At 54.1% G+C, this 27,637-nt stretch overlaps 10 protein-coding genes across 10 annotated transcripts; 4 read left to right on the plus strand and 6 right to left on the minus strand.

Annotated features, from left to right (window-relative positions):
- Window positions 1-331: 331 nt before the first annotated feature.
- On the plus strand, window positions 332-3,458 carry BDP55DRAFT_638026 (F-box/WD repeat domain-containing protein 1A; the record flags this gene model as incomplete). Its single annotated transcript, XM_060573057.1, has 2 exons — window positions 332-494; window positions 601-3,458. 2 exons carry the CDS (start codon window positions 332-334, stop codon window positions 3,456-3,458), a joined length of 3,021 nt encoding a protein of 1,006 aa, XP_060423046.1.
- A 167-nt stretch (window positions 3,459-3,625) lies between these two features.
- On the minus strand, window positions 3,626-4,666 carry BDP55DRAFT_683240 (Snf7 family). Its single transcript, XM_060576322.1, has one exon. The coding sequence runs from the start codon at window positions 4,408-4,410 to the stop codon at window positions 3,775-3,777; it is 636 nt and encodes a 211-aa protein (XP_060423047.1). The 5' UTR covers window positions 4,411-4,666; the 3' UTR covers window positions 3,626-3,774.
- Window positions 4,667-5,731: 1,065 nt separating this feature from the next.
- On the plus strand, window positions 5,732-7,922 carry BDP55DRAFT_698498 (nonselective cation channel; the record flags this gene model as incomplete). Its single annotated transcript, XM_060577782.1, has 4 exons — window positions 5,732-5,943; window positions 6,012-6,040; window positions 6,094-6,195; window positions 6,247-7,922. The coding sequence occupies 4 exons, from the start codon at window positions 5,732-5,734 to the stop codon at window positions 7,920-7,922; spliced, it is 2,019 nt and encodes a 672-aa protein (XP_060423048.1).
- A 99-nt stretch (window positions 7,923-8,021) lies between these two features.
- Window positions 8,022-8,681, minus strand: BDP55DRAFT_698499 (YesU protein; the record flags this gene model as incomplete). The annotated part of the gene is made up of 1 exon (XM_060577783.1): window positions 8,022-8,681. One exon carries the CDS (start codon window positions 8,679-8,681, stop codon window positions 8,022-8,024), a length of 660 nt encoding a protein of 219 aa, XP_060423049.1.
- A 1,980-nt stretch (window positions 8,682-10,661) lies between these two features.
- BDP55DRAFT_734277 (uncharacterized protein) lies at window positions 10,662-11,282 on the plus strand (the record flags this gene model as incomplete). Its single annotated transcript, XM_060580191.1, has 1 exon — window positions 10,662-11,282. The coding sequence occupies one exon, from the start codon at window positions 10,662-10,664 to the stop codon at window positions 11,280-11,282; it is 621 nt and encodes a 206-aa protein (XP_060423050.1).
- Window positions 11,283-16,255: 4,973 nt separating this feature from the next.
- BDP55DRAFT_683249 (uncharacterized protein) lies at window positions 16,256-17,569 on the minus strand. Its single transcript, XM_060576323.1, has one exon. The coding sequence runs from the start codon at window positions 17,289-17,291 to the stop codon at window positions 16,503-16,505; it is 789 nt and encodes a 262-aa protein (XP_060423051.1). The 5' UTR covers window positions 17,292-17,569; the 3' UTR covers window positions 16,256-16,502.
- Window positions 17,307-18,154, minus strand: BDP55DRAFT_517021 (uncharacterized protein; the record flags this gene model as incomplete). Its single annotated transcript, XM_060567747.1, has 2 exons — window positions 17,307-17,814; window positions 17,877-18,154. Coding segments are annotated over 2 exons (786 nt in total), but the record flags the coding sequence as incomplete, so codon positions are not given.
- A 1,528-nt stretch (window positions 18,155-19,682) lies between these two features.
- Window positions 19,683-21,709, minus strand: BDP55DRAFT_565514 (uncharacterized protein; the record flags this gene model as incomplete). The annotated part of the gene is made up of 3 exons (XM_060570429.1): window positions 19,683-20,133; window positions 20,194-21,243; window positions 21,342-21,709. The coding sequence occupies 3 exons, from the start codon at window positions 21,707-21,709 to the stop codon at window positions 19,683-19,685; spliced, it is 1,869 nt and encodes a 622-aa protein (XP_060423053.1).
- A 2,387-nt stretch (window positions 21,710-24,096) lies between these two features.
- Window positions 24,097-24,869, minus strand: BDP55DRAFT_401564 (uncharacterized protein). The gene has a single exon (XM_060567301.1). It carries the CDS (start codon window positions 24,692-24,694, stop codon window positions 24,299-24,301), a length of 396 nt encoding a protein of 131 aa, XP_060423054.1. The 5' UTR covers window positions 24,695-24,869; the 3' UTR covers window positions 24,097-24,298.
- A 1,630-nt stretch (window positions 24,870-26,499) lies between these two features.
- Window positions 26,500-27,637, plus strand: BDP55DRAFT_401715 (uncharacterized protein). Its single transcript, XM_060567302.1, has 2 exons — window positions 26,500-27,343; window positions 27,403-27,637. Exons 1-2 carry the CDS (start codon window positions 26,728-26,730, stop codon window positions 27,534-27,536), a joined length of 750 nt encoding a protein of 249 aa, XP_060423055.1. The 5' UTR covers window positions 26,500-26,727; the 3' UTR covers window positions 27,537-27,637.

Here is a 27,637-nt window from a genome sequence, read left to right on the forward strand (position 1 = left end):
TCGAAGAAATCCTAGCCGCCTTGCATCACGTCGCCCAAAGACTCTCCTGGATATCAGTCCGCCTACAGTCTCACCTACCTTTCTCGCTGCATCCTCTTGCCCAAGACGACGACGACGACGACGACGACGACGGCGAAGACGGCAGCCACACGACGAAGCATCCACTAGAAGCCAATCGATTGTAGTCCACCTCGCGACCGAGCACGAACCTCTTCTACCCCTCGCCCGCATGGCCCGCGACTGCGCATACCTCACCATTAGAGAAGAGCCGTAGAGACCAAGTTCTGCGCGACATCTCCGTACACCTCGACCCCATACACTCTCGCCCAGCATGTCTGCCTTTACCTCACAACAGCCCGACGAGGGCTACTCTGAAGACCCTCTGAACCCCAGCTTCAGCGGCGCTCAGGATGTCTCGGCCTCTCGCCCACCCGCAGACCTGCCCGCCTGGCTTGCTCAGCATCTCCCCGGCCTGTCAGCAGCTGAAAAGACTGGTATGTTCACATTGCCTCTCTGACGTGGCAGCAGCAGCAGTTATTCGCTGTGCTTTGCTCAATGTCCTTGGGGACCCAGCTGACATCTTCTCCGCCGAATGAACAGAGCTTGCCATAGCCCTTCTTGACCAGCTACCCACCTCAGCCGTTGTCGAAATCGTCCAGCGTCTACACCCTCGCATCTATATCAACTTTGTCCACTACTTGCCAACAGAAGTCTGTCTCAAGATTCTCGGATACCTCGATCCCATCTCCCTCATCAACGTCGCAAAGGCCTGCCACGCTTGGCACGAGCTGGCCCTCGACCGCAAGCTATGGGAGAAGCTATACCATATGGAGGGCTGGAAGGCCATTTACTCGGAAGTCAATAAGTGGGAAGAAGATGCGAACAAACCCCAGAACCAATCACCCAGTTCCCTCCACAGGGTTCGATCATGCGAGGACGGCCACACGCACAAGAAGCGCGCGATATCCGAAGACAACGACCTCGAGATGACGGACGCTGGGTCATCAATCACCCGAGAAGATTCAATGAATTCCATTATGGGTAACAGCATCTTTGGTAGCCCTGCCTCGTCATTCGGTTTCTCTCGGAGTTCAGCTACACCGCAACACGGAGAGATGGATCTGGACCGGTCGGCTTCGGGGTCTACTCGACGGAGCGCGGAGCGAAACTTCGGTCTCGACATTAAGGGCAAGGGTAAGGCGTCGCCCATGCTGCGGGCGGCTCTGGTCAAGGAAGACTCGCTGCCTCCTATGATGTCTGCCGACGCGCCAGGAGGAATTGCGCGGTCGTCGCTCTGGTCATGGGACGCACCTAGCCGACGGTACAGGCTCGACTGGAAGTACCTGTACACGATGCGCCACCGGCTGGAGCAGAATTGGGAGCTCGGAAAGTATACCAACTTTCAGCTGCCCCATCCAGATCACCCGCAAGAGGGTCACCAAGAGTGCATTTACAGTCTGCAATTCGATAGCGAATACCTTGTGAGCGGTAGTCGCGACAAGACGCTTCGTATCTGGAGTCTGCACACCCAGCGCTTGTTGAGGCCGCCTCTGGAAGGGCACACTGGATCCGTACTCTGTTTGCAGTTCGACGCGGATAAGGACGAAGATTTGATTGTCTCTGGGAGCAGTGACTCCAACGTTATTTTGTGGAAGTTTTCAACAGGGCAAATGATTCAAAGGTTGAAGAACGCCCACTCCGAGTCGGTTCTCAACATCAAATTCGACAAGAGGATTCTGGTCACTTGCTCAAAGGACAAGACCATCAAGATCTTCAACCGCCGTCCACTCAAGTACGGAGATCCGGGTTACGGTGACGGCGATGTCGTCTTCAACGCCCCGAAACGCCTCAGAGACTATGGATACGGTAACCCCATGGACGACTTGCCCATCAAGCCCCCGTACAGCCTGATTGGCTCTCTTGACGGGCACGGGGCTGCTGTCAATGCCGTCCAGATCCATGACAACGAGGTCGTGTCAGCGAGCGGCGACAGAAACATCAAGGTCTGGGACTGGACCAAGCAGGTTTGTATCCGGACAGTCGTTGGCCATAGCAAGGGCATTGCCTGCGTGCAGTACGACGGTCGGAGGATTGTTAGTGGCAGCAGTGACAACGAGGTCAAGGTCTTTGACAGGTTCACGGGTCTCGAAGTCGCCAGCTTGCGCGCGCACACTAACCTTGTGCGAACGGTCCAGGCCGGCTTTGGCGATCTTCCTTACAGCGCTGAAGAGGACAAGGCCGAGGCCAAGAGGATCGACGAGATCTATTTTAAGGCGGTAGCTGATGGAGTCGTCAGCCCTTTTAGCGACCATGGCAGCCGCCGTGGTCGTGCCCAGGCCCGTAACGCGGGCAGTCAACGCCCGGAGGATATTACGGCGTACGGTGCCATTCTTCCTCCCGGCGGCGGCGGCGGCAAGTACGCTCGCATCGTATCTGGGTCTTACGACCAGGGCATCATCATCTGGCGCCGTGACAAAGAGGGCGTGTGGAAGGACACACAACACCTGCGGCAGGAAGACGGAGCCGCGGCAGCCCAAAGTCAAGCTCAAGCTGCGGCGAGAAAGGCCTCGCAGCTCACGGCAGAACAAATGCTGGCAAACTTGGAGGCAGGCTCACCCTCCACGGTGCGCGGCACTCGGGGATCTTCCTCGTCTACGGGATCTCCTAGGACGACGATCGACAATCCCATTATCGCCACCATCACGCCCGATTCGGCCCAGGCTTTTATGAACCTGATTGACACTGTTGTGCCTCGGGGACCGACGCAGCTGCGCCAGGCTTTGCACCATTACCCGACAATGTTGGTGTATAATTCACACATCCAGGCCGCTATTGGCAGAGAACCAAACCCGCGGATTAGAGCCGACCTCCGAAATGTGCTCAATGCCGCCCTTTTGGAGACGCAGCTTAACCAGTCGCGCAGCCTCGTGGCGAACCGTGAGGCCCAAACTATTGTCCCGCCAGCGCTGCCACCCATGAATGGATTCGCGCCGCCGTCAAACCATCCAGTTCAGCATCAGCCAACTTCTGCCAGTCTGCAGACACAAGCTGTCCGGCCGCAGATGCAGATTCAACAACAACAAGAAGCTGCGGCCTCCGCTGCCGCCGCTACCGCAGCCGCTGGACCCGCCGCTGGACCTGCAACGCCCCAGGTGCAGGGGCATTTGCACATCCAGGGACAAGGTCAGAACCCAGCACAGCCGACGCAGCCGGGAGCGCCTGTTCAGACTCAGGCGACGCCGGTGCCAGTACAAGGCGCGCAGAACCCTGTACCGGACGCGGCACACCACCCGCACATTGCCAACGGCGACAACGGCCCGGCGAGGGTATTCAAGTTGCAATACGACGCCCGCAGGATCATTTGTTGTAGTCAGACGAGTGTCATTGTGGGCTGGGACTTTTGCAACAATGACCCGGAGTTGGAAGAGGTTTCGCGGTTCTTTGGAACGGTGGAGTAGAGGCTGACGATGTGGCGTGTTGGAGTAGCAGTAGTAGTAGTAGCAGCAGCAGCATCACCGGCATAGCGAATTGTAAAGGGAGAGGGGGGGCTCATTGGTTTATTTTTTGGGAAGAATAGGAGTTTCGGAACAAGAAGAAGTGAATTCGAGTTATGAACACAAATAATCATCGGTCTGTAACTGGTGCTTGTAAAGAAGTGGATATGAGGTATGCCATTACGCCGAGAACGAAACTCTTCAAGAGTCAGCCATCGCTCTCTCCTATCTATTCCCTGTCTCCTTTCCCACACGAAGCTCCCAGGTGACTACAAGCACATTAGCCAGCAGCCTCCTTGAGCTTGGCACCCTCCTTGGCCGGCTCCTCGTCCACAAACTCGGGCAACTCCTCCTGCAAGAAACTCGGCATGGCACCCATCTCAGGCTCCAACTCGGCCTCCATCCCCAACGCCTCCAACTCGGCATCCAGCTCCGCCTCGTCAACGTCCTCGGGCACATCATACGACCTTGCCAGACTCTCCTGGATATCATTTCCAATATCCATCAAATCCGCCATCTCATCCTGCAACCTCTCAATCTTGTCAATATCCACTTTCCCGTACTGCTTCTTGAGTTCTTTATTGGTCGTCTTGAGCGCGTCGACGGTGGCCATTGTGTTTTTGAGATTATCCTGCATCGTCTGCGCCTGTTCCATGTTCCAGACCTGGGACTGGAGCTGGTCGCGTTGGGACTCGTACATTTTGCGACGCTGGAGGACTTTGAGCGCCTTTTGCTTGATTGCGTTTTTCCCTGGGCCGTCGCGCATTTTGGAGAGTTTTTGTTGGTAGGTGTTTAGTTCTGCGGTGAGGGCGGAGAGTTTCACGTCGATTGAGGAGATGCGGTCGTCGATATTTGTGATTGCGCTGTTTAGGGTTGGTTTTGGGCCCTTGGGCGCTGCGCCGAAAAGGCGGTTCATGGTTAGGGGGTCGTTTGTTTTTGCTTTCGTATTGAGAGGAGAAGTGTCTTGTTCTTTTTTGTGTCGCCACGAGCTATGGGTTGGTCGTGGGAGAAGTTGTGGTAGTGTTGGTTTTCGGTGGGTTCGTGGTGTCGTTGCCTGGATGACGTTGCGTGGTGATGGAGCTGGGTGACTGGTTATCGATAGGACCCCGCGGTCGGGATGGTGGTTGCGGGTGGTTGGGTACGCGGGCCCCGCTACGTACCTTACAGAGCAAATGGAAGGGAGAAATGTAAAGCCGATGTTCCGAGAGGCTTGGCCCCCGGATTGGCGAACGCGAGGTGCCCTTTAGCCTTTGCAACTTGCCATGTCCGGCTTGGCGGAGGCAGCGATCAAGCCCGGATATCCGCTCGTCAGAGGTCTCCAGATGCCATTCAATCTCTGGTGACCTCGTCGCGTTTGATTCTTTCTTGGGGGGCAAAAAGTAATCAACGCGGGCCGTACGCCGCAGGGCTGCGGCTGGGCCTGGGCCATCCCGACGCCGACGACCAGGGAATTGGGAATGGTCGGTCAAGTGGGAGGACCCCGAGGAGGAATTCATCAAGTTGACACTCTACTACGAGTCCATCGCCGGTGAGGGAGACGCCACCAACAGGCTGACGTGCCAGCATGGCGCCGACTTGTGGGCCACGGCTGAACGAAACGGGCTGAATACTACACGGAAGCCCTCATAGGATTCGTCAAGTCCATTCCTGTCACCAACGATGGCAGGCGCCTCATACGTCGGTAGCCCTGAGAGCTTTCCTCTCTTATGCGGGCATAATAGAAATGTGTTTCTGGCGGGTTTGTTTTGCCCCCATACCTTCACCCAGCATTCTACCTAATCTTCCACAAGGCTTTCGCTAAAGATCGTATTCCAAATAGAAGCGTCCGTTATGCTTCTATACTCCTCGGCTCTCTTTATGTGCTCCCTTTAGAAAGCTATATCTTACACGATCTCGGTGTTTGGTGCCTCATCAGGGGTTACCGGCTACGCGCGTGCGCAGCGACTCGCACTTACATAATGGTTTCCTCACAAATCCTGGGCATCGCGGCTGGTTGTCTTGTAATGAATCGCCAAGATTCCATGACTAAAAACAGGGGCCCTTTTACCCCAGCTGTTCCGTGCTGTCCATTTAAGGGGATGGTTTGTCTGTGGACGATCTGAACAGGTGCGCTTTTCCCGAGAGCGTCCTTCCCCTTTGACCTCGTGCCGTCACCATCTGCCTCTTGATGTATTCCATAAGAAAAGTGAATGTATTTGCGACGCAGACGGACCAAACCGACTTGTGAGAAGCTGGAGATGAGACGGTCGCCGACGGAGGAGATGGCGGAAGAGGCCAGGTTATGGACAGGTCGGCAGAGGTGTCGTGATGAAGACGAGGAGGACGACGAAGCTTCCGGTGTCGCTGGCGGCTCCGAGACTGAGGCCTGTCTTGGTGATGATGACGACGATGAGAAGCCCGGTGTTCCGTCTTCAGATTCTGAGCTGCCCATCTATGTGTCGATGCACCGGTACGTTCATCAAAGCTTGGAACATCTCATGATCAAACTAGGGTATCACAATACTGACCGTGGGGTAGCGTCCGCCGGCTCATCAATGCAAGTATAGGTGAGGACCATTTTGCAGTGTGAGGAAAGTTGCATACTCACACTTTGATATAGATGATACATACACACTCAGTCAGTTGAGTGACCCCAGGATGAACATCCTCATCGTCCGGCCTCTCGTTGAGCGTCTGTACCACCCCAACGACATCACCATAGGTACGTGACCCCCTTCTCATGAATACCACCCATAACTAACACCAGAACTAGTCTACTGCCTCCTAGCCAACCGCCTCTACTTCCTCCGTCAACAAGCAACCTCTGTTCACCAACCCATCAACGTAGCCCGCGCAACGCTCTGCGAACTCGTAGCAGCCCGCGTCCTTCGCCGTTTCCACGAAGCCAACCCAGGCTCTCAGGGCCTCCTCTTCCTCTCGCGCCTCCTCGTCGGCGGCTTCGACCCCTTCGAGGGCGCCCCCGAGGCCGTCGAGTTCGAAGGTCGCCGGCAGTGGGCGCCCCAAGAACGCGGCGGTCTCGAACGCAAACTCACCGCCCTAGAGCTCGCCATCCTCTCCGAGAGCAAGACCTTCATTTCCTCCCCGGGTTGCCAGCGCGTCATCAACGCCGTATACGAGGGCCGCGTCGTCTACACACCGCTCTCCTTTGTCGATATCCTGCCCGACCATTACGAGTACCGCCCCATCTCCCTTTATGACCCACGAAAGGCGCCCCTCCTAAACCACTACCGCCTCATCGTCCCCCGCTCCCGCAACTCCATCGAGTTCGTCCAGTTCCTCATCCTGATGGTCCTCTACTTCCTCGCCATGCTCTACCGCCGCAGCAGTAACGAGGTCTTTGAGTTTCTTTTCTGCATCTACGCCGCCGGCTGGGTCCTCGACGAAGTCGCCGCCGTCGCAGAGCACGGCTGGGAAGTCCATGCGCAGAACCTCTGGTCCTGGCTCGACGTCACCTTTTCCGCAATCTACGCCGCCTACGTCCTCGCTCGCATCTACGACGTAGGGGCAGGCCACTTCCCTGACGGCCACGGCCTGCACATCCTCCCGCTTGCGGCGCCGATCCTCCTCACCCGCGTCGCATTCAACATCGCGCCTGACAACATCGTCCTAATCTCCCTGCACGCCATGATGAAGGATTTCCTGCTGCTCTCGTTCCTGGCGTGCTGGTGCTTCATGGGCTTCCTCCTCGCGCTGCAGTGGCTCATCGACTCCAACGACAACTTCAATGAGACGCCCTCGTGGTTCGCCATCTGCAAGTGGATGCTCTGGATATGGTTCGGCCTCGATGGCACCGGCATCCAGGAGTCGACGCAGTTCCACATCATTCTAGGCCCGGCGCTCATGGTGGGCTTCGCGTTTCTCGGCAACACACTGTTCCTGACGATCCTCGTCGCCGTGCTGACAAACACCTTTTCCAACATCATTGCCGACGAGGCGGCCGAGGTACGCTTCCGCCGCGCCGTGCTGACGTTTGAGGGCGTCAAGAGCGATGCCATCTTTGCGTACCCGCCGCCCTTTAACATCTTTGCGCTCACGACGCTGCTGCCGTTACGGTTCGCCGTGTCAGCTGAGACTTTTCACAGAGTCAATGTCGCGCTGATCCGCGCGCTGAATTTGCCATCGTTGCTGCTTATTAGCCTATACGAGAGGCGGCAGTTCTCGCGCCGGATGAGGAAGAAGATGGGTGGTGGCGGTCGCCGGAGTTTCTTGGGGTGGCAGCTTTCGGGATTTTCGCCGCACGGTGATATCCAGGCCGTCTTTGATACGGCGCCGCCGCCGGAAGTTGCTGATTTGATTGAGGGACTGGATAAGCTTGGCGAAGGAGGATCTGTGACGAGCGAGGTTGTGCCCAAGTTGTCGTCTGATCTCGGCCGGCCCATTCGCTGGAGATCACGGCTACGGAGCGGGGTTCAGGAGCATGATGATTAAAGGAGTTCGAAGAATTGCGGCCTCAGTGGCAGTGGCTATTTATCTATTATATCAAGGCATCATAATACATGTATATCCGTGTCCGTCATCTTCCCCTTTTTAAAGCTTCCACACCTGAAGGTTGCGATATCTCGCAACAAGAGGCTGCATCTGTCTGAACCCAATCCTTCCATCCCGAATAATAGGCCCCGTAGACTTGTCGTCGTAAAACTCGAAGATGGGCAAGTCGTTGATGCGGAACTTGACCTCGCGCTTGTCCTTGATAACCTCAATCTTGTAAAACGCACCAGCGGCATCAGGGACGGGCGGCAAAGGGTCCGCGCCCTGAGAAACGAGGTGGAAACCAGGCGACTTGCGCAGATTCGCCAGATGAAATGCCCTCTCCTCGGGCCATCGCCGCCGGAAGTAGGACGCGTGCAGGGTGCGGATGTCGGAAGAGTGGTACTGCGGGTAACTCCCGTTCCTGGGCTTCAAGGACGGGTCAAAGATGGACCCCTTGCCGTCGTCGGCGACGGTGGCGGCGCCGAAGAAGAACATGGCCAGGCCGGGCTCGTTGCGCGGGGAGAATTCCCAGGTGATGCGGATGCCATCGGGAAAGACCTCGGGCACCCAGTAGACGAAGTAGTCGTCTGGGTTGCCGCCGCCCGAGAGCTCGAGGGTGTCGTTAACGGCTGCTACGGTGAGGGGACCCTCTGCTACCCAGGTTGCGACGTCGGCGGTTGAGTTTAGGGGGTTGCTGTAGAGGAGGGTCTCTGCCATTGTTGAGGTTGCGAGAGCTAGGAGTGCGGTGAGGGCACGCATGGTGGATGTTTCCAGAGGAGGAGAGCAGGGCTGAATGTGTATGTGATGACCTCGGCGGGAAGCTTGGAGGTTGATTGTTTGAGGAACCTCGAGGGAATGCTCTAAGTTGAGGAAACAATGAGGACACCAGAGGTTACATCTCAGAGCAGATCAAGTGGATTCATGAGATGTTTTGTAGCTTCAAAAGGCCGGTCACATTGTCTCAAGCGCTTCAGTAAGTTTGCATCTTGGAGCGGAGTGATGCTGCACCGAGATTCCCGAGTCCGGGGTGTTCCCCCGGGAGTGGGGAACCGGGAGGTTGACAGGTGCGCCGAGCTAAACTGAGAGGGGCAACTCCCCCTCCGAGTTTAAAGTCGCGCAATGTTGCCATCTGAAAGTAAAAAGGTGTGATTAATATAAACAGACAGAATTCAATATTGAACAGAAGTTTGCGCCACTGAGGGCTGGAGCCATGCGCTGTTGGTATGTGACATTCAAAATGCTTATCTCATGTCGCTTCTGCAGCCCTGTATCACGCAACGGTGACCCAGAATGATACCCACGGGCGTCAATTTCAAGGTGGAAACATGTGTCTGAGTATTCTACTCTGTATGAGGTTCCTGATCATGTCGTGCCCGGGCTACTCCGTTGACCTGCATGCGAATCCGAACTCTCACCAAAGAAGTCGACCTTCATGAGCCCTCTGCCAGGGGAGCAGAGTTTCCACCAATTGAGGGGGTGGAGATCAGCGTCGCATCCGGCAATGAGCCTAAATCACCGATTCGAACGAGACGGAGATTGCAAATGGTTTCTTGGACGAGCTCTTGGCATTCCCCGTGCTATCCGTAGTAGAGGTAGGTTTTGTCTAACCTCTGGAGAGTTGACTCACCGCCGTGACGTTGAAGAGCCGCACCGCGGAGTGGCGTCGGCGGGGGCGACTACGCAACTGACGACGCCGGAGCGGCGGTCGGTGTTCGGGCATTACTAGGCGCCAAACGGACTTCATTCGTTTTACTCGATCTTGAGACGAATCAAAGTTGTTCTGTCAAGTAGGCACCTTTAGTACCAGTCTAATATTGTGTGAGCAGTTGATGCATGTTGCCGCGCTGGTGACCCAGCATTATGCACGTTTGATCTGAATTTTCCTATCTGCTCTTCTCTTTACGTAGGTATCGCTCTCAGCACGACTTCCTACGCGACCGAGCTATCTTTGAAACGAAGACTAGTGACTACCATGAAACAACTAGAAATCGGAGAGTTACACTAGTCTGTGAGGTAGACCAGTCACTTTCTCTCGAGTTTCAACAGACGTAAATCACCCACCCCCGTGCCCTACCTACGACTCAGATTTTACAGAGACTGGAAATAGAAAGAGAAAGTTGGGTAGAATAACGCAGTAAACTGAATTCAAGTATGCCATTCTGCCAGTAATCGGGTGTCAGGCTGCTCTTTCCGATGCCCTTGGAGGCTTGGACCCTGAGGCTCTGTTCAATTTCCCTACAAATGGAGCCCGAAAGGACCAATGATGGACCCCGAAGACGATAATGGAGCCCGAGATCTCGGTTTTGAGCCGGAGAACCCCCACTTTCCACCGTTCAGTCTACTTCAAGATAGACGACAAGGCTCTTACAGCCCCGGCAGTGGATCTCTACCCAAGAGCCTCCTCCGCCATCTCCGCCATCTCCGCCATCGGACCAGTGTGCCCATGACACAGATGGAGACCTCAAGAACGCCCCGTCTCGCTTTGCTCAGAATGCTACAACAGGAAAAATTACCATAATTTCTCATACGATGGAGACAATTAGGCAACAGCCATGAAGCCAATATCTAGGAGAGTCCGTCCCTGACACCTGCGAGCGTGAGGCTAGGAACAAAGGATCTACATAAGACACAAAGGCCTTGGCATATCTAGATACAACCTCTCATTCTTACACGATACCTCCCGTCAACATCATTACAATGGCCCCCGGATGGCTCGAAAATTTTATCGTCCGCGTAGACGCCACCCCGGACAAACGCCGCACCGAAGAGACACCTGCTCTGGAAATCCACTATACCGCACTCAAAGATCACCGCCGTGTTCTCGGCGTCAATGGCGACAAGACGCCGCGCTACGAAGTCAAACGGCAAGCCATCCTCGGGGCCTGGGGAGACAAGTGCCATGTCACATCACCCGCGAACGGGGGGCAGGAAGTAGCCGTATTCGATTTCCACACGCTACCTGCTCAGACCGAGATTCGACTTTCACAACGTGGGCTCCAGATCAACATCAAAGCAAACGAGGGGAAGTACGAATCCGGCGAGCTGGGTCATTTGCATTGGAAGGCGACGGGTATGAAGGCCTATGGTCGGGCGTCGTGGGAGGTTAGGGATGAGACGGAGATGGTCTTGTCTGTCACGGTTGACGATCACCAAGTCAATGGTATGATTTGTGTCTGGAAGAAAAATCTTGTCCCGGATACTGTTGAGGAACTTGTCATGGTTGGGCTTTCCAAAATTGAGGAGTACAGAAGAATGTTGCGGAACGCTAAGATATCGAGCATAGGAGTTGCTGCTAATGCGTCGTGGTTGGCATCGTAAAAAGGCACATCAATTTTGTACTGTATATCAATCAATCTCACAGATAATCAACCAATTATCTGACATGTAGAATAGCATCTATCAAGGGATATTTGCGCCTGGACTAATGACATGTTAGCTATCTGCCTGTCCGCTGCGTTTCCCAGAGCTCAACAGAGTGCGCAACCATACAATTGAAACAACTCAGATGCTATAAGTCGACCCACCCCCTTTTGGCCTCCCCCTAAATCCTTCCTAGCTACCTAATTATAATCTAACCTATAATATATGAATTACTATAATAATTATAACAATCGTCTAAATACAATTCTATTTTACATCTTTATTTAATGATATATTATAGTCTTACATATTAAAAATAAAATTCATTGAAGGGTATGCACCACACCACCAAAGTTCCGTACGAACTCGGACAGGTAGCATAATATGGGGTTATGTTTCGAGTGGTGTATCAAAAACCAACACGAACACCAAAAACCCCTGGGTAAGGTGAGATCCCTTAAAGCTCGTGTAGCTCAGTCAATTATGATAAGAAAGTTGTACGTTTCTCTCACAATTTCTCCTGTGTCACTGTTTGAGAAATGCTGTTGCCTGGAGCTGTGTATGAAAGCGGAGACGAATACAAAGTCTGATGTGTATTAACAAAGAATTATATCCCATTCTTAGCTGAAATAAAGTCCCCGCAAGAAGCAAATGAATGGTTTCTGAAGATCTAAATATGTCAAAGCGATGCCAGCAGCCGTAGAAGTAGCACTTCTCGCGCCTTCCAGAAGGAAATCTCCAAGGGGGCAAGACTGAACGTTGCCATGGAGGTCATGCTCGTAACTTACCCAATCACTATCTTGCTATCTATATCAAGGGCTTTCAAAGCCATGAACTTGGCATCTTGTCTTCGGGGACCTTGAAAGCCCCCCCCCCCCCCCCAAGGAATCCGCCCTTCCCCTTAGAGGGAAATCCTTCCAAAGTTCCTGACCCTCGAAGCTATCGGACCTCCATCCTCACACCACAGCCACCTTAAATCTCTTCAGCAAAAGGGAAGAGGATCCATCCAGCCCTACAGGCTCCAATATTCTTTCCTCTGCAATGCCTCAGAAGTGCCGCTAGCCGACGCAACCCCCGAAGGAGAGAGTGAGAGACAGAGAAAGACAGGAAACAAACCTCCGTCCCGACTCGCTCTAGCTTGGAAATAGAAGGCGGGGCGTGCGCGCGCGGGGCGCCTTTTCTTCACAAGAAAAAATCCCAGACGGCGTTCCTGGCCTTCGGAGCCCGAGTCCGTGCCGGGATGGTGATCCTTCAAGCTGCAAAAAAAATTGGCAGAATAGGGGTCAACGTTTCTGGGGGAGGAGGGACTTGAAAGTGGATTCGAACATCGCGGAACGTAATCATTACCTTTTTCGAGAGAGTGCAGACTCTCCTTTGGTAGAAGTCTGACAGGTCTCTCTAAAGGGGGCAATAGTGTCAATCTCTCTGCGTGGTATACATGATGGAACCTCACGATGACGGCAACCGTACCAGCGTGGAGGACCTTCATCCATGTTCGAGAAGTTAAAACGCATCCACAACGAAAGCCCCCACGCACACAGACGCTCGAGAGCACGGATACCCGTTGTGAGATTGGCAGAAGGACGCTACGGTAAGAGAAGGAGGAACGATACTCGTACACCCTCACTGCAGCCTTAGAGCTATTCCCACAGCCCATCAGCCTAAAGTCTGCCCTTGAAAGTCCTATGAGATACATCACATACACTCCTCACCGGAAGGAATATAGCAGGGACATGGAGAAGAGACCTTGCATATACAGAAGCCTAGAGCGGCAGGTAAGATGCCCCCGTACGCCGGAGAGCACTAGCAAACCAGAGAGATCATACCCCCCTCCCCCTCCCCCTCCCCCCCCGCCCCTTCGCTTCCAGCGGCATCGTGACAGGCCAGACTCGTCTTACTCTTACGACATGCGTCTTCGTCTTCCCAGGCCCACTCCCCTATCTGTAAAAGCGAAGGATTGCACCAGTGCCGGCCCATCGTTGGTCGAGCATGGCGTGCGCAAAGTAGATTGTAGGTAGCCTGCCCACTACAACGCGGAGGTTCCGCTCGTTATCCGGCGTAGGAGTATCAACATGCTGGCTGCTGCTGCGCCTCACCGGCCAACACTAGCAGGTACATGACCGTCGGGCGTAGCACAGAGGGATTCAAGTCGATGTCGAGAGTAGGTAGTGAGCCTCCCGGGGGATGACTGAGGGCTACCGTGCCATTCTGCCCCCAATCTCAGAGGATAGGCGAAGATCTATAAGGAGAAAGCCTAAGGAATGGGAACCTGGAGGTAAATAGTTATCTGCGGATATGCTACCTGGTCTGGCTTCTAACCTCTGAGCTGGGGGATCAGCGGTCTGGAGACAGTATGCTGCTCGGTTTGTGAGTAGAGCTTGGCGTACTCCGTACACACTCAAATGCAAGCAGGCAGTCGTGTAGGGAAGATTGGATGCCTTGTTGGTAGGGTGCCTGTTCAGGGTACCTGACCTGTGCCCTTCCAAGCTATGAAGATTGATTTCGAAGACGTAGAGGAGAGATTCCAATGTCTGCGTAAGGACGATGAAGATGTAGGCTGACGGGTTTAATCTATGGTTGAATCTCATCACAAGCATGCCCCTTACCATCCAGCATCGTCTGCCGCATCTCCTGTCGTTTTAAGAGTTGACCCACTCGTCTGTTCATCAGCAACATCGACCTACCGGAAGGAAAGCCCGTATTGGATTTGGATGAGTTTGAAAAGAGAGGATCGTTAAGACTAAAGCTTCTTCTCGTGGTTTCCAACTCTTTGGTTCTTGTTTTGACCGCTCCAGTAAGCAATAGCAAGGAGTAGAAATCTCACTGTGCGTGGATGACCATCCTCAGAAGAGTGCCATTTAAGGGCCCACCACGATGGCGTCCTAAATTTCGTTTCTCTCGTTGATCCTTCTCATTTCTAAGTGCACGATATCCAGATGATTGTTTCCGTAATCTAATCATGGTCCTCGAGTCTACAAACGATGAGTTCGTTTCTATTGACGTCCAAGCCTACAAATGACAACCCGATAGTAACATCATCTAGCCCCCATGCTTCCGCGAAGCCCGCTCGAGTCTCTGAGAGCTTACCCTTGGAAGCTCATACGACCTGGATGATCCAGCAACGGGCGCGCCGTCATCGCCAAAATCCCCGTTCTAGCACGAGAGAACCTGTGGCAGCTCGTATTCAAAAGAAAAACGGCGCGAATGTCCTCGTTCTAGGGAGTGCTCAACGCAGGGTTCCAGTTGTCCTCAGGCGGGATCTCAAAGAAGGTACCGGCCCCCTTTTTTCGCACCCATGGCAAACACGCCCTTCGATCCCCCAACGTTCACAGAGTAAACTTCCATTATTTGACTCCTTCGTGCCTTAACCAATCCAAAACACAGTCACCCAGCTCTGTATCCGCCGAAGCGAGGAGAGTGACCATGAACTCGTCCTTCCCAGTCTTGACGATCCTACAGTGATCCAGGAAAGGGGCTAGGTTCTACATTCAATCTCTACACTCAATCTCTACCCAGGATCTCCCTCCCACCCACCCTACGAGGTTTTAGGAACGTCGGCTGCCGAGACTAGGCATGCTAACTTGGCACCCTCCGAAAGCGTTCTCCTTTCCATCATGAGGAAACACCATAATCTGAAAATGGAAACGCATTCAACTTTTCCCCAAGGGATTGTCTATCTCCAGGTCCACACACCCAGCCCACTAAAGAACAATGCAAACCGTCCCCAGCGGCGACGGCCAGCATCTCTGAACCCCTTGACGGCCAAGTTAACAGAACTCGTCTGCCTAGTACTGTCCGTGGGCCTGTACCCATACGGATACTCACTCTTGCCTCGACGTTCGCTCTCTCGCATCTAGGCAGCACTCTATCTTCTCCTAGGACTTCAAAATGGCGCATCCATATCGGTTCTAGATACCTACTTGTCGAGGAAATACGCCCATCACGGTCCACCCCCATTGGAAGTCGCATTGCGCCTTGCAGCTTGCTTGAGGAGATCGACCACCTTCCAAGACCTGACAGGAATCCATTCTGCTCAACTGTACGGATCCTCAACTCATACCGCTCTGCGTCTAGAGATAGATCTCGCACATCCAGGCAGCACTCTACTTACTTCTAGAATATCAAGTGCCTAGGCGCAACCACATCTTGTCCCACCCCTCCTGGCAGAAGGACCACCTTCTTTCAGGTACAAACAAGGGTCTAGTCTTCTCAACTGTACGGAAATCCACTCCTTCTGCATTGACTCTCGATCTCTTGCATCCAGGCAGCACTTTACCTTCTTCTAAAATCTCCATCTCGATCCACATCCTCTAGACAGACAACATCGCTTGAACGAAACCATGCTCTTGCAGATAACTGCGAGTCTCCAAGGATAGAATTTGCTCAACCGTACATGCATCATAAACGGGCCGAAGCCAATTCCAATAGCAGAGTGTGATTCTGGAAGGAACCAGGGCGTAGTCATAGTACCCTGATGAAAGCCACCTGTATCTCTGGTCTGATCCACTCACATCCCCAGATATACGATGCTCGAATTAGAGTATAGTCAAATTTCTCTCTCGCCGCAACGGTCCGGAGCACCTTCACAGGACCACGCGAGCATACCCTCCGCTGGGTTATTACCAATCACTGGTCGCATGCTGAAAGGTGTTCAAGGAAGCCTTGCGATCTCAAGATCCCTTCCGCCTTGAAGTGAGTAAGCGATAGGATCTGTGAATAACTGCAGACGTTCCTGTGCAACAAGTCCCGAGATGAGTGACCTCAACCATGACCCGAGTGCAAAGCGAGTCTATATTCACCAGCTCGTTCATGATTACACTAATCGGTAGTAAGCATTCAAATTGCAGTATATCACGATCAAGGCAATCATGAGGACATCCAGCCTTCCACACGTAACGATCCAACGGGGTCAACTCTACATGTACGTATACTTCCTAACCCGCAGTCAGCGAGAATCTTCGGAATAAGTTCTCTATGCCATCTAGGAACCCTGCCATGTACCAGGCTGATGCAACCGTTTATGTCATGTAATCCTTTCCTTCCCCCTCAACTCCAGGCAGAACCATCCCCTCTTGCAACGCTTTACCAAACACACACACACTCTCTCTCTCCATGTATCCTCCCAATCTAGCCTCTAGCCTCTAGCTCTAGCCGCAAGCCTTGATCGACAATCCCCTTCTATAACCTCCCCGAACCAGGCGGCATCCGAATCCCCATCGCCACCGCGCCTCCAGGAACCCTCGTAGCAACCTCATCCACACGCCCCTTTTGCAGACTGAACCCCGGCGTAACCCACCCGCCGCAACTGCACCGGAACCCCCGCCAGCTATACCTGCCCACGGCGGCACCGCACTTCTGATTTGGGCACGACAACCGCCCTTCCAACGTCGCCTTCTCCAGCTCCTCCCTCATCCACCCCAGCGGCTCCACAAAGACGTGTCCGCACGGCTGCTGCTGCTGCCGCGGGTCTCTGGGGGCATCAGGCTCGTGATCGAGCACGAACCGTGACGTAGCCAGCGTCTTGCGACACTTCTTGCACCGCACCTCCATACCCTTGACGCTCTCCGCCTCCTCCTTGCTCGTCTCCTCGTCCTCGAACCGCAGCTTCGTGGGTGCCTGGCCTGCCGCAAGGCTCTCGTCAATCTCCCTCCGGAACTCCCACCGCTTGTAGATCGGGTGTGACGCCACGTCGTCAGGGCACCCCATGATCCACCACATCTCGAGTTGCTTCATGAAGCCCGAATTCGGCTCCGCGATTTCCCGCGTGTTGCGAACCCACTTCACGGCGGCGGTGACGGCGGCCGCAGCCCTCTCTTGCGCTGCCGCGGCTTCGTCAGCGGACTTGGGTGCCCCGCTTGACGCGCCATTTTGCGCGGCGGCGGTGGAGGTCGCGGACCTGCCGAAGCGGGAGGGGTGTTTCCAGAGGAGGTAGGCGACGATGGCGGAGACGGAGCGGGACTTGCCCATGGCGCAGTGGACGTAGACGCCGCCAGGGGTGTTGGGGTCCGGCTTCTCCCCGTCGGAGCTCAAATTCAGGTTCTCGAATAGGGGGGCAGGGAGGATGGCGTCCGGATCTGTGGGCTTCGCCGCCGCTGCCGCCGGCGCCGAGGCAGTCTTCGCCTCGGTCTCAGACTCGGTCTCCAAATCCTTGGCCACAGCTGCCTTCAAGCGCTTGGCCTTCTCCTCAAAGCTCTTGTCCTTCTGGGCCTCCTCTTCAGGCCCGTCTGAGACCGTCTTCTTGCTGCTGCTGCTGCTGCTGCTGCCAGGGTACAGTGCATCCTCGATAAAACGAACAGCCTTGGGCAGATGAATGAGCAGATCCTCGTCCTCGACGTCGTCGATGCCGATGACCATATGCTTATAGTTCTGTCCGTAGTTCTCCCAGGTGTCGGTCTCACTCTTGAGACCGGCTGGGTCGAATCGCAGCATGGAGAGTATGTGGGTAATGTTACGCTCCTTCAGTGCCGACGGGCGGCGCAAAGCCCAGATGCTGGGATCACGTCAGTGGACCTTGCGGTGAAGACGACGAGGGGGGGGGGGGATATTTCTCACCCTCCCACATAAAGCTCCTCCTTGCCGTCGATGCGGTTCATCGCCATCTCGACGCAGCTCTTCTTCAGTAGTCGGTGTAAAGCTTCAGTTTCCTCGCTTCCTTCAGGCTCGCCTGTGTATATCTCTAAGGTATTCTTCAGTGCTTGCTTCTCCGCGGGAGGTATAACCTGAGCCGCGTCCTTCGATCCCGTCTTGGTCGTTGTCGTGGTTGTCAAGCTTGACTCGATCTCTTTCAATCGCTTCGTCACGTCCTCGGTTGAAATCTGGCCACGAACCATGCGCACAGCTTTACCGATGAAGGGAAAGGTACAGAGGGCAGCTTTGCAAAATGTACATGAAAGCAGTGTGTATGAAGATGTAAGTTTCCCTGCTGTGTACGGATGTGGTGTGTGGACAAGACGGGGGGGGGGGGGAGAGAGAGGTGAGAGTCAATGTCTGCATCCCAAGAGCCACCAGAAGACAAACCCCTCTCGCATGCCAATCTCAGGATGCGACGAATACTGGTGGTAAGTGGTGGTGGTTGGTGACGGGAATGACGCAGTTGTGCTTGTGGCTCGGCCTGAAGTTGCTCTAGCTTTGTTTCCCAAAATATTGCCGTTCCCGAAAAGAGCCAAGCCTCCACCTTTGTTTCTTCTTCGGCTCGTTGTACGGATATGTACCCTCGTGCTTCACTCAGTCCTGAGGCTGTCGCTCCTGCCTGCCACTCGGCCGTGTGGTGGAAGGAAATGTCCGGCGTCAGTCCCCTTCTGCTGCGGCGTGCCCCCTTCCCCCGCTTCATTTGCCCCTCACTTTCCAATGCCCTTGTTACCATGTGCCTAGGGACGGAAGGAGACCACGCACGCCTGCGCCACTCTTCTGTGGCTTGTAGGGCTGAGATCATGTGACGTCCTGTCAGCCGGCGGCCTCACGGCCGCATGCCGAATTGCCGTTGATGAAGCCTTATGGCGACTTGGCGTTTATACCTTACATGGCAAGGCACTGGAGCACATGTTTGTTTCTTGATCTACGAAATCTGAAGGACCTACACGGGGGAAGTTTTGGCAGCCACCGGTGGATTTGCCTAAATTTCCATTGAGTGGCTGTCTACCATTCCCATCGTGTCGATTCGGAAACCAAGTACCTTGCTCGGCCATGCACTACGAGGAACCAAAGACTTAAATCAAACCAGGAAGACAACGTGGAACAGTAATTTGTAATGATTTATTTGACTTTTTATTCTTTTCTCTCTCTTGTCCAACCTGTGTGCCCTGAACCTACAAAATACACTGCTAGCCTTTACGTCGCAGACTTGCTAAAGTGCTGTGTCTCTTTCTAATACCAATATCATTTCATCGTATCACTCCCACTGGCCCGACAATGCCTGGTATTTCCTCCAAATGGAATGCGCGCAACAGACAACCTGCGGCTATATTTCTGGCGCCTGAAAGCCCCTCATGGCAACCACCCATACTCCAGAAGCCCAAAAACATGGTGCTTCCAAATGGCCAGCCCATCAACCCCGTATATGCTGCCTACATGCTTCAACAGAATGCTTTTGATTTTTTTTTGTACTGCTCATGGCGCCGGCGAGAGCACGTCTATCCGGGCCGTGGCGTAGGAACTCTCTTCATTTCCCATCCGTAGTGGCAAGTGTTCAGGTCCTGCTCGTCAGCGACCGTCTACAATTCGACTGCCTTCCCAGTCTGGAATCGTCCACTCGCATTCGGTGTATTAGTCGGACGCATCGTTCCAGGCTGCGCTTCCAGTCCAGAGATATGCATCCAGTAGATGGCTGGTTAAACCAAGTCTGGCACCAACAACCCCGGCTCATCTCGGAGTGGGATCCTCATCCAACATGCAAGCGTTCTCCAGCATGTTCGTCCATTTGCCGCTTGTGCCGGCGTGGCTGTGCTTAAGATGCTGCCGGAAGTGGTCGGCGCGGAAAAATTTCTTGCTGCTGTTGCACTCTTGGAACTTGTGTACTTCTTGGAGGTGGCGAATGCGCTCTTCCCAATCCTGGTCGGTAGCGTGGCGCGGTGCGGAAGCACCAGGGCCTCTCCCGTTTCTAGGGAACTCCTCACCGCAGTAACCACAAGAGTCTGCTTCACCGGGACGGTTGGTACTGTCGTGGAAAGCTCGATCATAACCGTTCAAGGCCGAGCAGCTCCAACTGTGCCTCCGAACATGAAGACTGTTCTGGTGGCGTTCCGCCTCGTTCTTGTTCTTGAAACGGTTCCCGCAGAATGAACACTCATACTGCTTCTCGGCTTCATGAGACCTGCAGAGGGTTAGCTAATAGTTCCAATACTTTCCTAACATTTGCAGGCCTGGTACTTACGCCAACTCCTCCGCAGACTCAAATTTCTTGGGTTTCTTCGGGCAACAATCGCACATAAAGAATCCTGAAATTTTGGCTCCACCAGGCTTGCTCACTTCCGTAAGCTTGCGGGGAGAAGCGAGAGGCCGGCTTTCGCTAATGGTCCGTTGGTGGGGAGCCCTGGAAAGAGAGCCGCGAGGTGAGGGGTTCAGCGACATCGATGCACTGTAAGGAGAGCTGCAGCTTGGATCGGTTCCGCCAGGCGACATTCCACCTGGAGACAAGCCTCCTGGAGAGACCCGGCCGTACGACGAGCCTATGCTGGCAATGCTTCCAGTGAGTAGGGATAGGTTAGAGCTGTAAGACCCCGCACGACCGGAAGACGAAGAGACAGATCCCTGAGGAATGACGCTCAGCCGAGGTGTAGGAGATCCTCTTTGGTTTCCGTCGCGGCGACGTAGCAAATCACCCTGGTTTGTGAAACCAAGTGGTACGCTATCGTCGGGATCGGCAGATGCCCGGCGCTTCGCCCCAGCGCCGTCGTAGTGCGCTCTAATTGGGTCCTCTATCCGCAACCTCTTCATAGAATTGGTTTCCTCCATTTCCATCTCGTCCACTTCGTGACTGTGCGATGATGCATCGTCGCTGTTGTTCCTTCTGGTGCGGGCAGGGGGTGACCTGTCGAAATCGGAAACAGACCGAGGGGACCTATAGTCCTGGCCAAGATGGAATGGCTGGCTTCTAGGGGAAGGTGAGAGGGCAGAGTTGGGAGTCTGTGAATATCTGTCGGGAGAGTCTAACAGGTTCGACGTCTTGAGGTGCAACGGCAGGCTGGTAGGTACGGAAAGCGGCGGTACGCGCATGTCACCAGACAACCTCCTCGAGAAAGGGTCGCTAGTTGATGATGTGCTCGACGCACTGAGAAGTGAGCCAGGCGGCTTGTTGTCGAAGGTTTTCAGAGGAGCGAGTTTCTTCTTCATATCGGTAAAAGCGTCCGCGCCAGACTGAAACTGGAATTGGTTATGGTGCAGACCAAAGCCGGCCGAAATGCTAGGCAGAGAGCATTCTGATCTATCCAGGTCAAAGTGTTAGATGGGCACAAAGTCTCGAAACTGCAGGCTTTTTTTGGAACTAAACCAGGCGCCAATGGAGAGTGGGGGAATTCCTACCTTGTGGAAGCCGAAGCTGAGGACGAACCCATGCTAGCATAACCCTCATCGTGCCTGTAACCAGATCTCATGTAATTTGGCCTGTCATCCAAGCTTCCCAAGCTGTCATGATAATTGTGTTCTCTGGGGCTGTAGGATGAGGGATCGCGGTAGTGTTGTCTGGGCTCCTGGTGATGCATGTGAGGATCGTCGAAGGGGAGTCGCGGTGGCGGTAAGGGCGGCGGTGCGTTGATTCTGTCTCCGGAACCAGGAATAGCGACAGAAGAGGAATAACTGCTTGAGTCGTATCGGTCTGAGCCTCTTGGGTTCGAGTCTATAAAGATACTGGGAAGACCCGCAGGCTCCCTGTATCTTGAAGGTGCCTCCATGATGTTGGCTTGTATCTGTGCAGTTGCCGGCTGAGGATTGACAATTCCAGCTGAAGCGGCGCCACTAAGGTTTATAGTGACGGAAGCACGGGCGTCATGAGTGATGGGCCGGGAAATATCTAGGGTTCTGATCGCGGTGGGATACGAGAAGCGTCCGAGGCCAAGGCGGTCGTCTTGGAGGCCGTGGGTGGCGATGGCAGTCGGGCTCGCCGTTGGTTGAGAACGGGGGCCAATGCAAGCCGAGAATGGCTGTCTCTGTCGGTCTCTCTGTTGCGTCACGCAGCGGTCGGGGCCGAGAGGAAACTGAAAAAGGAAAGACAAGACTAGACGAAATAGAGCAAGGCGGCGCGAGTCGTAACGTAGAAGAGGGAAATGGAGCAGACGTCGATGTGGTTGGACTAGATGTACGATTGTTGAGTCCGGCGGTCTAATCGCGGGACAAGCAGAAACAGATCAGGTCCGGACGGCGTCGAGGAATGCGAGGAGCAAATGTTGTCGGAGCAAGCAGAGTGGCCGGAGCTGGGTTGGGTAGAGTTTAGTTCCGTCAGTCAGGTCAGGTCGTGGGGGGGAGACGACAGCTGAAATAGAGGCAATGTGTGACGACGCCAGCTGCTGTATAAATAAAAATAAGATAAAATCGACACCCCCAGATATGGTAAGGCGAAGAGGGTACCTTTATGAAAAAAGGCGGGAGAACGAGTTGAGTGGATGAGAAGACCTGGTCATGGAGAGGAGAAGAGAAGGGGGGAGCCCAGGGAAGCTGTCGGCAGCGGCAAGCTCAGCTCAGCAGCGGCAGCAGTAGCGGCATCCGTAGCGGTAGCGGCCCAGGGAGAATGGAGGCACATCCCAAACCTCCAACTTCGGCGTAACGTGGATTGGAGAAGAAGCCCCCGGGTGGTTCCTTTTTACCCCCCAGCAGGGGCAGCAGCAGGGGATACAGAGAGACAGAGGACAAGCCGGGCAAAGAGAGAGAGAGAGAGAATACCCTAGCCTAGCACGCCTAGGTCCTGAGGTATCCGTAGCCAGGGCCCTACAGGGCAGGGCAGAGAAGAGGTGGAGAAGAGGAACGCCGAATAGAAGGGGAAGAAGGGAGGGGGGGTGACGGGAATGATTTTGGCCAAGTGCGGAGGGGAGGGGGTAGACTGTAGGGGAGGGGGGTGAATCTCTGTCTGTGGACGGGTAGAGAGTAGCGGGACGCTTGTTCGGCGAGCAGCCCTAAGAGGAATAGGATGCGGATGGGGACCACTGACTAGCCATACACCACTACTTAGGAAAATGCGAGCACGACGGTTGGCGTGTGACTGTTTCTTGTAGCCTGTTGTGTTGTGTTAGTGCCATGCAAGAACATAAGCAGCAATGCAGCCCTGTCTGTCAATTTCTTGTTGCCCTCTCTTCTTGCTGCGTCGGGGTGTGGGTAGTACCTAAGGTAAGGTAGGTAAGGTGGTGTAGACTAAGTATCCGTAGAGGTAGTAGTCGTAGGGAGAGGGGTTGATGCTCGGATCGAGCGTTCGAGGGGGAAGGGAAGAAGGAAGGATGGCTGGGGACGAAGAGTCATGGGAGTGACGGAATGAGGTGCGTTGTTGTTGATGCGACCAAGGCCACCCAGGCGATAGGTCAAGGTGTGTGTATGTGTGTGGTGTATGCCGTGCTGTTAGTAGCCGCGTGCGTGGGCTACCTTGGATGGGCAAGGTGAGGCGATGGATCTAGAAGGCTCAAGGAAGCATCCAAGTCAGGTCGAGTCGTTGGAGGAGTCGGAGGGCGTCTCGACGGCGGGGTGAAGAATGCAGTAATTTGGCTTCCTGGATGATATTCGGAGAGGTGTGGGTAATAAGACGGCGGTGATGGCGTGCGGCGTGCCGTGGAGTCATTCTGGACGGCGCCCGGGTCGTGTCCTTTTGCCCGGTGCTAGTCTCCCGACGTACGTATACGGTATTCGTAGGTAGTAAATATTGATATGCCTTGTAAGCCAAGGGAAATCGCAGGTCTGGATCGGACGAGTACCAGCGAAGCGCAACAATGGAATGAGGAACAAAAGAAGTCGAGAATGGGATTGTGCCCAGGCGGCTTGTCAGGTGTCGCGACGGAACCTCGCTCGATTCGGCGGAAGGCACCTGAGTAAGAGTCAGTACGGAACCAAAAGGTACAAGGTGTAGGTAAGAGAAAGTAAGGTAATCAATGTACCTTGAGTTCAGCTGGAGACTTCAGATATGTACCTCAAGGTAAGGTATGGCCATGTTGATTCAAGGTAGGCTCGCTCCGTGCGCGAGACGGAATGGCGTGTGAAGAAAGACCGAAGCGGGAATGCAGTAAATTCGAAGTCTCTTGAACCGACGAGATTGAAGTTGAAAATCGTCCCGAAGCCGACCTGGAGAATGATGACCAACCAGTGTGAGTTGTTGGGGCATTGTTTGCTATCTGCATGCTGGGGAAGGTAAGTAGCTGCGAATAGACACGAAGAATTGCACGCATCAAGGAAAGAGGGCAGGCAGAAGAGCTGCTGCCTCTTGCGGCTTTGCCCTCCGCGTCGCGCCACATTCCGCCTTCTCTTCCTCCTTCCCAACTAAATCCCCGTTGACGAAGCCACATGCATCACAAAGTGGATAGGCGTGAGAAATATCCGCAAGGCAGGAAAGATGCGCATCGACAACAACACCTCACGAAGAGAGCAGGTACGATACGACAGGTACCTTGGGCAGCACTTGGGTAGAGCAGGCACCGTAGGCAAGAACTTTCATGTTGACGCCAAGGCCAAGGCGGGCCTGGAGGAGTCAAGAAAAGCAAGAGGGGAAATGATGCGAAACGGGACTTTGGTGGATTTGCATCTTGCTCTTGCATCTTGCAGCCTTTGGACTTGACTTTGGGAAGTTGCTGGACCTTACGGATACCTGAAGTACCTAAGAAAGGTACATTGGAGTTGCCCGAGTTACCTGCCTGAGCTACGGTAAGGTTAGGCCGGGTCCGTAAGGGGTCTGATGCTGATCTCATGCTGATGCTGATGCTAATGCTGATACAGGAGAGAAGATGGAAGGCTTTGCCGTGCTTGCCTCATTGTAGTCATAGAAGAAATAGACAAACTGCATGTCTCTGGTGTTCAAGGCATCTTGAGGCATCTGAGTGAAGGATAGAGCAATGGCCTCTGGGGTAACAGAGACAAGTGCTTAGATAAGCTGGGTGGAGCCTTGAACAACCATACATCATCCTGTCCTGTCCATATAATCCAAGAAAAGATGGCCTGAAAGAGTGATACCATAAGAAACGTACCGCATTGCGCTACCTGCTCGTGCTGCCTCACGAGCTCACACCGTGACTCCGTCTGTCTCTCCGTTGAAATGAGGAATGTGCGTGCACCAAAGATGCAAGTCCAAAGCGACACAGGGGAGAGCAGGGCAGAGAGCGGGTTTCGTTGATTCATTCCATTTGCTGCGCGCTCCCGATGCGTCCTTCCCGCGGTCCAGTGTCGTGGCTGCAAAGACCAGGGGTATCCGACTAGGACTAGCTCGGGTCCACGGCGAAAGGGTAGCACCGCATTATGGCCCGTGGGAGAGGAGAGAGAGCAGACAGAGCAGGGGCAGAAGCAAGGACCACGACTCTCACTCTACTGCGTACCTTCCGTACTCCGTAGGGACGGATATCCCAATTCCCAAAGTCCAATACCCAAGTCCCTCGAGATACCATCCTGGCTGGTGTTTACTGTTTCCTTTACAGGAAGCACATTACGGAGTATGCGCGCAGACAATGTCCAAGGTGATAGGTCAGGTAAGGTTGGTGCTCTCACTTCTTCTCTCTTCCTCTCATCATCATCTTCAGTCTCATGTCCTCATCCAGCGACAGAAATTACGCTACAGCAAGACAGTCGCTCTTCTTCTTCTTCTTCTTCTTCTTCTCTAGGTATGAATGTTCGGATAGAGCGTCAGTGTATGGTAATTGGATGGAAAGAAGGTCCGAGCCTGGAGACAGGGGCTGCTCGGTAGGGCAAGGAGGAAGAAGGAGAAGATTGAGTAGAAGACCTGAGGGCGTCCATACTTGTAGAGCGGAAAAGTATTATCGACACACCTAGACGTCCACAAAGTGAAGGGGTGTGTCGTCAAGAGGGTGTGCAATTGAGCCCTGCTGGCCCTGCACCTGCCTACCACACACGGGAAGGCAGGAGCGAGGGTGGGATTGGCACTGGGGAATGGACCACAGTGGATTCCAGCGATACGTACCTGACGAACCTCGGACCTCAGGCTGAACATGGCCCAATGGCGACGAACTGCAGAGACCAGGCGGCACAGAGATACCCAGGAAGGTACCTTGGTCTGCAGCAGTGCAGTCTTGTGTGTGTCAAGACGGCAAGACACCACACACACACACACACACACGCTCTCTCTCTCTCTCTCTCTCTCTCTCTCTCTCTCTCTCAAATGGCATCCGACAAATTTAGAAAGAGAAGCACGCACTCACCACTCTTTCCCGTCCATCTCAGTCAGCAGCCTCCTGTATGGTTACTAAGGCAAGCACGCAAGGTAGTAGGTTACCTGTACCAACATAGGATGGTACCACGCCTGCCTCTAAGACAGTGACAACGACGTACAAGGAAGGTGTGTAGAGGGAACCTTACCTTGGTAAACCTGGAACCGAAAGAGACGGGAGTACAATTAGGTAAGGTAAGGTAGGCACGGGAGAGTACCTAGGTAGGTAGGTAGGTAGGTAGGCGCATAGGATACTCTGTACATTGGCATGTTGGGTAGTTGCATCATCCATCACTTCCTCTTGCCTTTTGCCTTGGGTTGCTGTTGCATTCACGTTACAGTCCACATCTATCGAGTTGTCGTCGCGCGGCATGTCAGTGTCATGGCGCTGCAGCTCCCGTCCTCTCATCTACTCGTCTCATTCGGCCAGACGACAGACGATGTCTCCGAGTGGCCCCTATCCACAACATCACATCTACACCGTTGTTAGACCGCAGTCTGCACTACCCGCACCCTTCCACCTGTACCTCTATCGAGGCAAATTTCGAAGCTCCAAGCTCGAACCCCATGCCTTGCTGCATCTCCATCGTCAACTCCAGTTCGGTCCCACCAATCCACTCCCGCCTCACCCTGGGGCGACTTCCCAGCCCAGACAGACGGACGGACAGACCGTCACTCAATCGCCGCCCCTTTGGCTCGCTCCGCCATCACGGTGCTATCCTGGAGATGCCCTGCCATTTTTCACTTAGGCAGAACGAAGCAAACACCCTCGAATACGACCAGTCGTCGTTCATGGAGGCAGACATTGGCATTGTTCCCAGCCATCACCTGTTGTCTACGGCACCAGTACCCATGCCACCAATATCGACCTCACCGCATCTATCAATGACCTTCTCGACTCGAACCGTCTCCACACAAGCATGGATCTCGAGCCATTCCCACCCCTCCCTCACCCCACCGCCAATCACTCCCATCAGATATCAGGGCACTCCACGCTGTGCCCATCCTACCTTCATACGGATACACTACACTATCCGTACCACTCTACAGAGTACTGCGAACGAATATCCGTACACTCAAACTCCAGCCAATCTTCACACAGTTCATCTGGCAGCCCAATGTAATCGGCTCCGTGTGGGTCTTTGTTCGGCATTGTCTAGAAGCAATCCCAGCCGTCATCACTGTCTGTCTTCATCATTATCATCGATTACAAATGGCGTTCTGACTCGTTGATCCGCCCAGTTTCTTGGTTAGGACCTCTATACGAACTTGCCCATTCTCTCAACCAACTCACCTCCCTACAAGCTTCTGACCAAGTGCCTACACTACAGGCTTGGCGATGTCTATCGTATCATAGGCACCTGCAAGCAGCATAACTGAGGGCCATCATGCCACAACTCCCCAAAGTCCCTCCTATTTTAGCCAAGCAGGCAGAGGGCTACGATGCCAATGTCAAACATCGGGGCCGTCTCATCTC

Source organism: Colletotrichum godetiae (genome assembly GCF_030913485.1).
Source record: "Colletotrichum godetiae strain CBS 193.32 chromosome Unknown BDP55scaffold_76, whole genome shotgun sequence".
Lineage (NCBI taxonomy): Eukaryota > Fungi > Ascomycota > Sordariomycetes > Glomerellales > Glomerellaceae > Colletotrichum > Colletotrichum godetiae.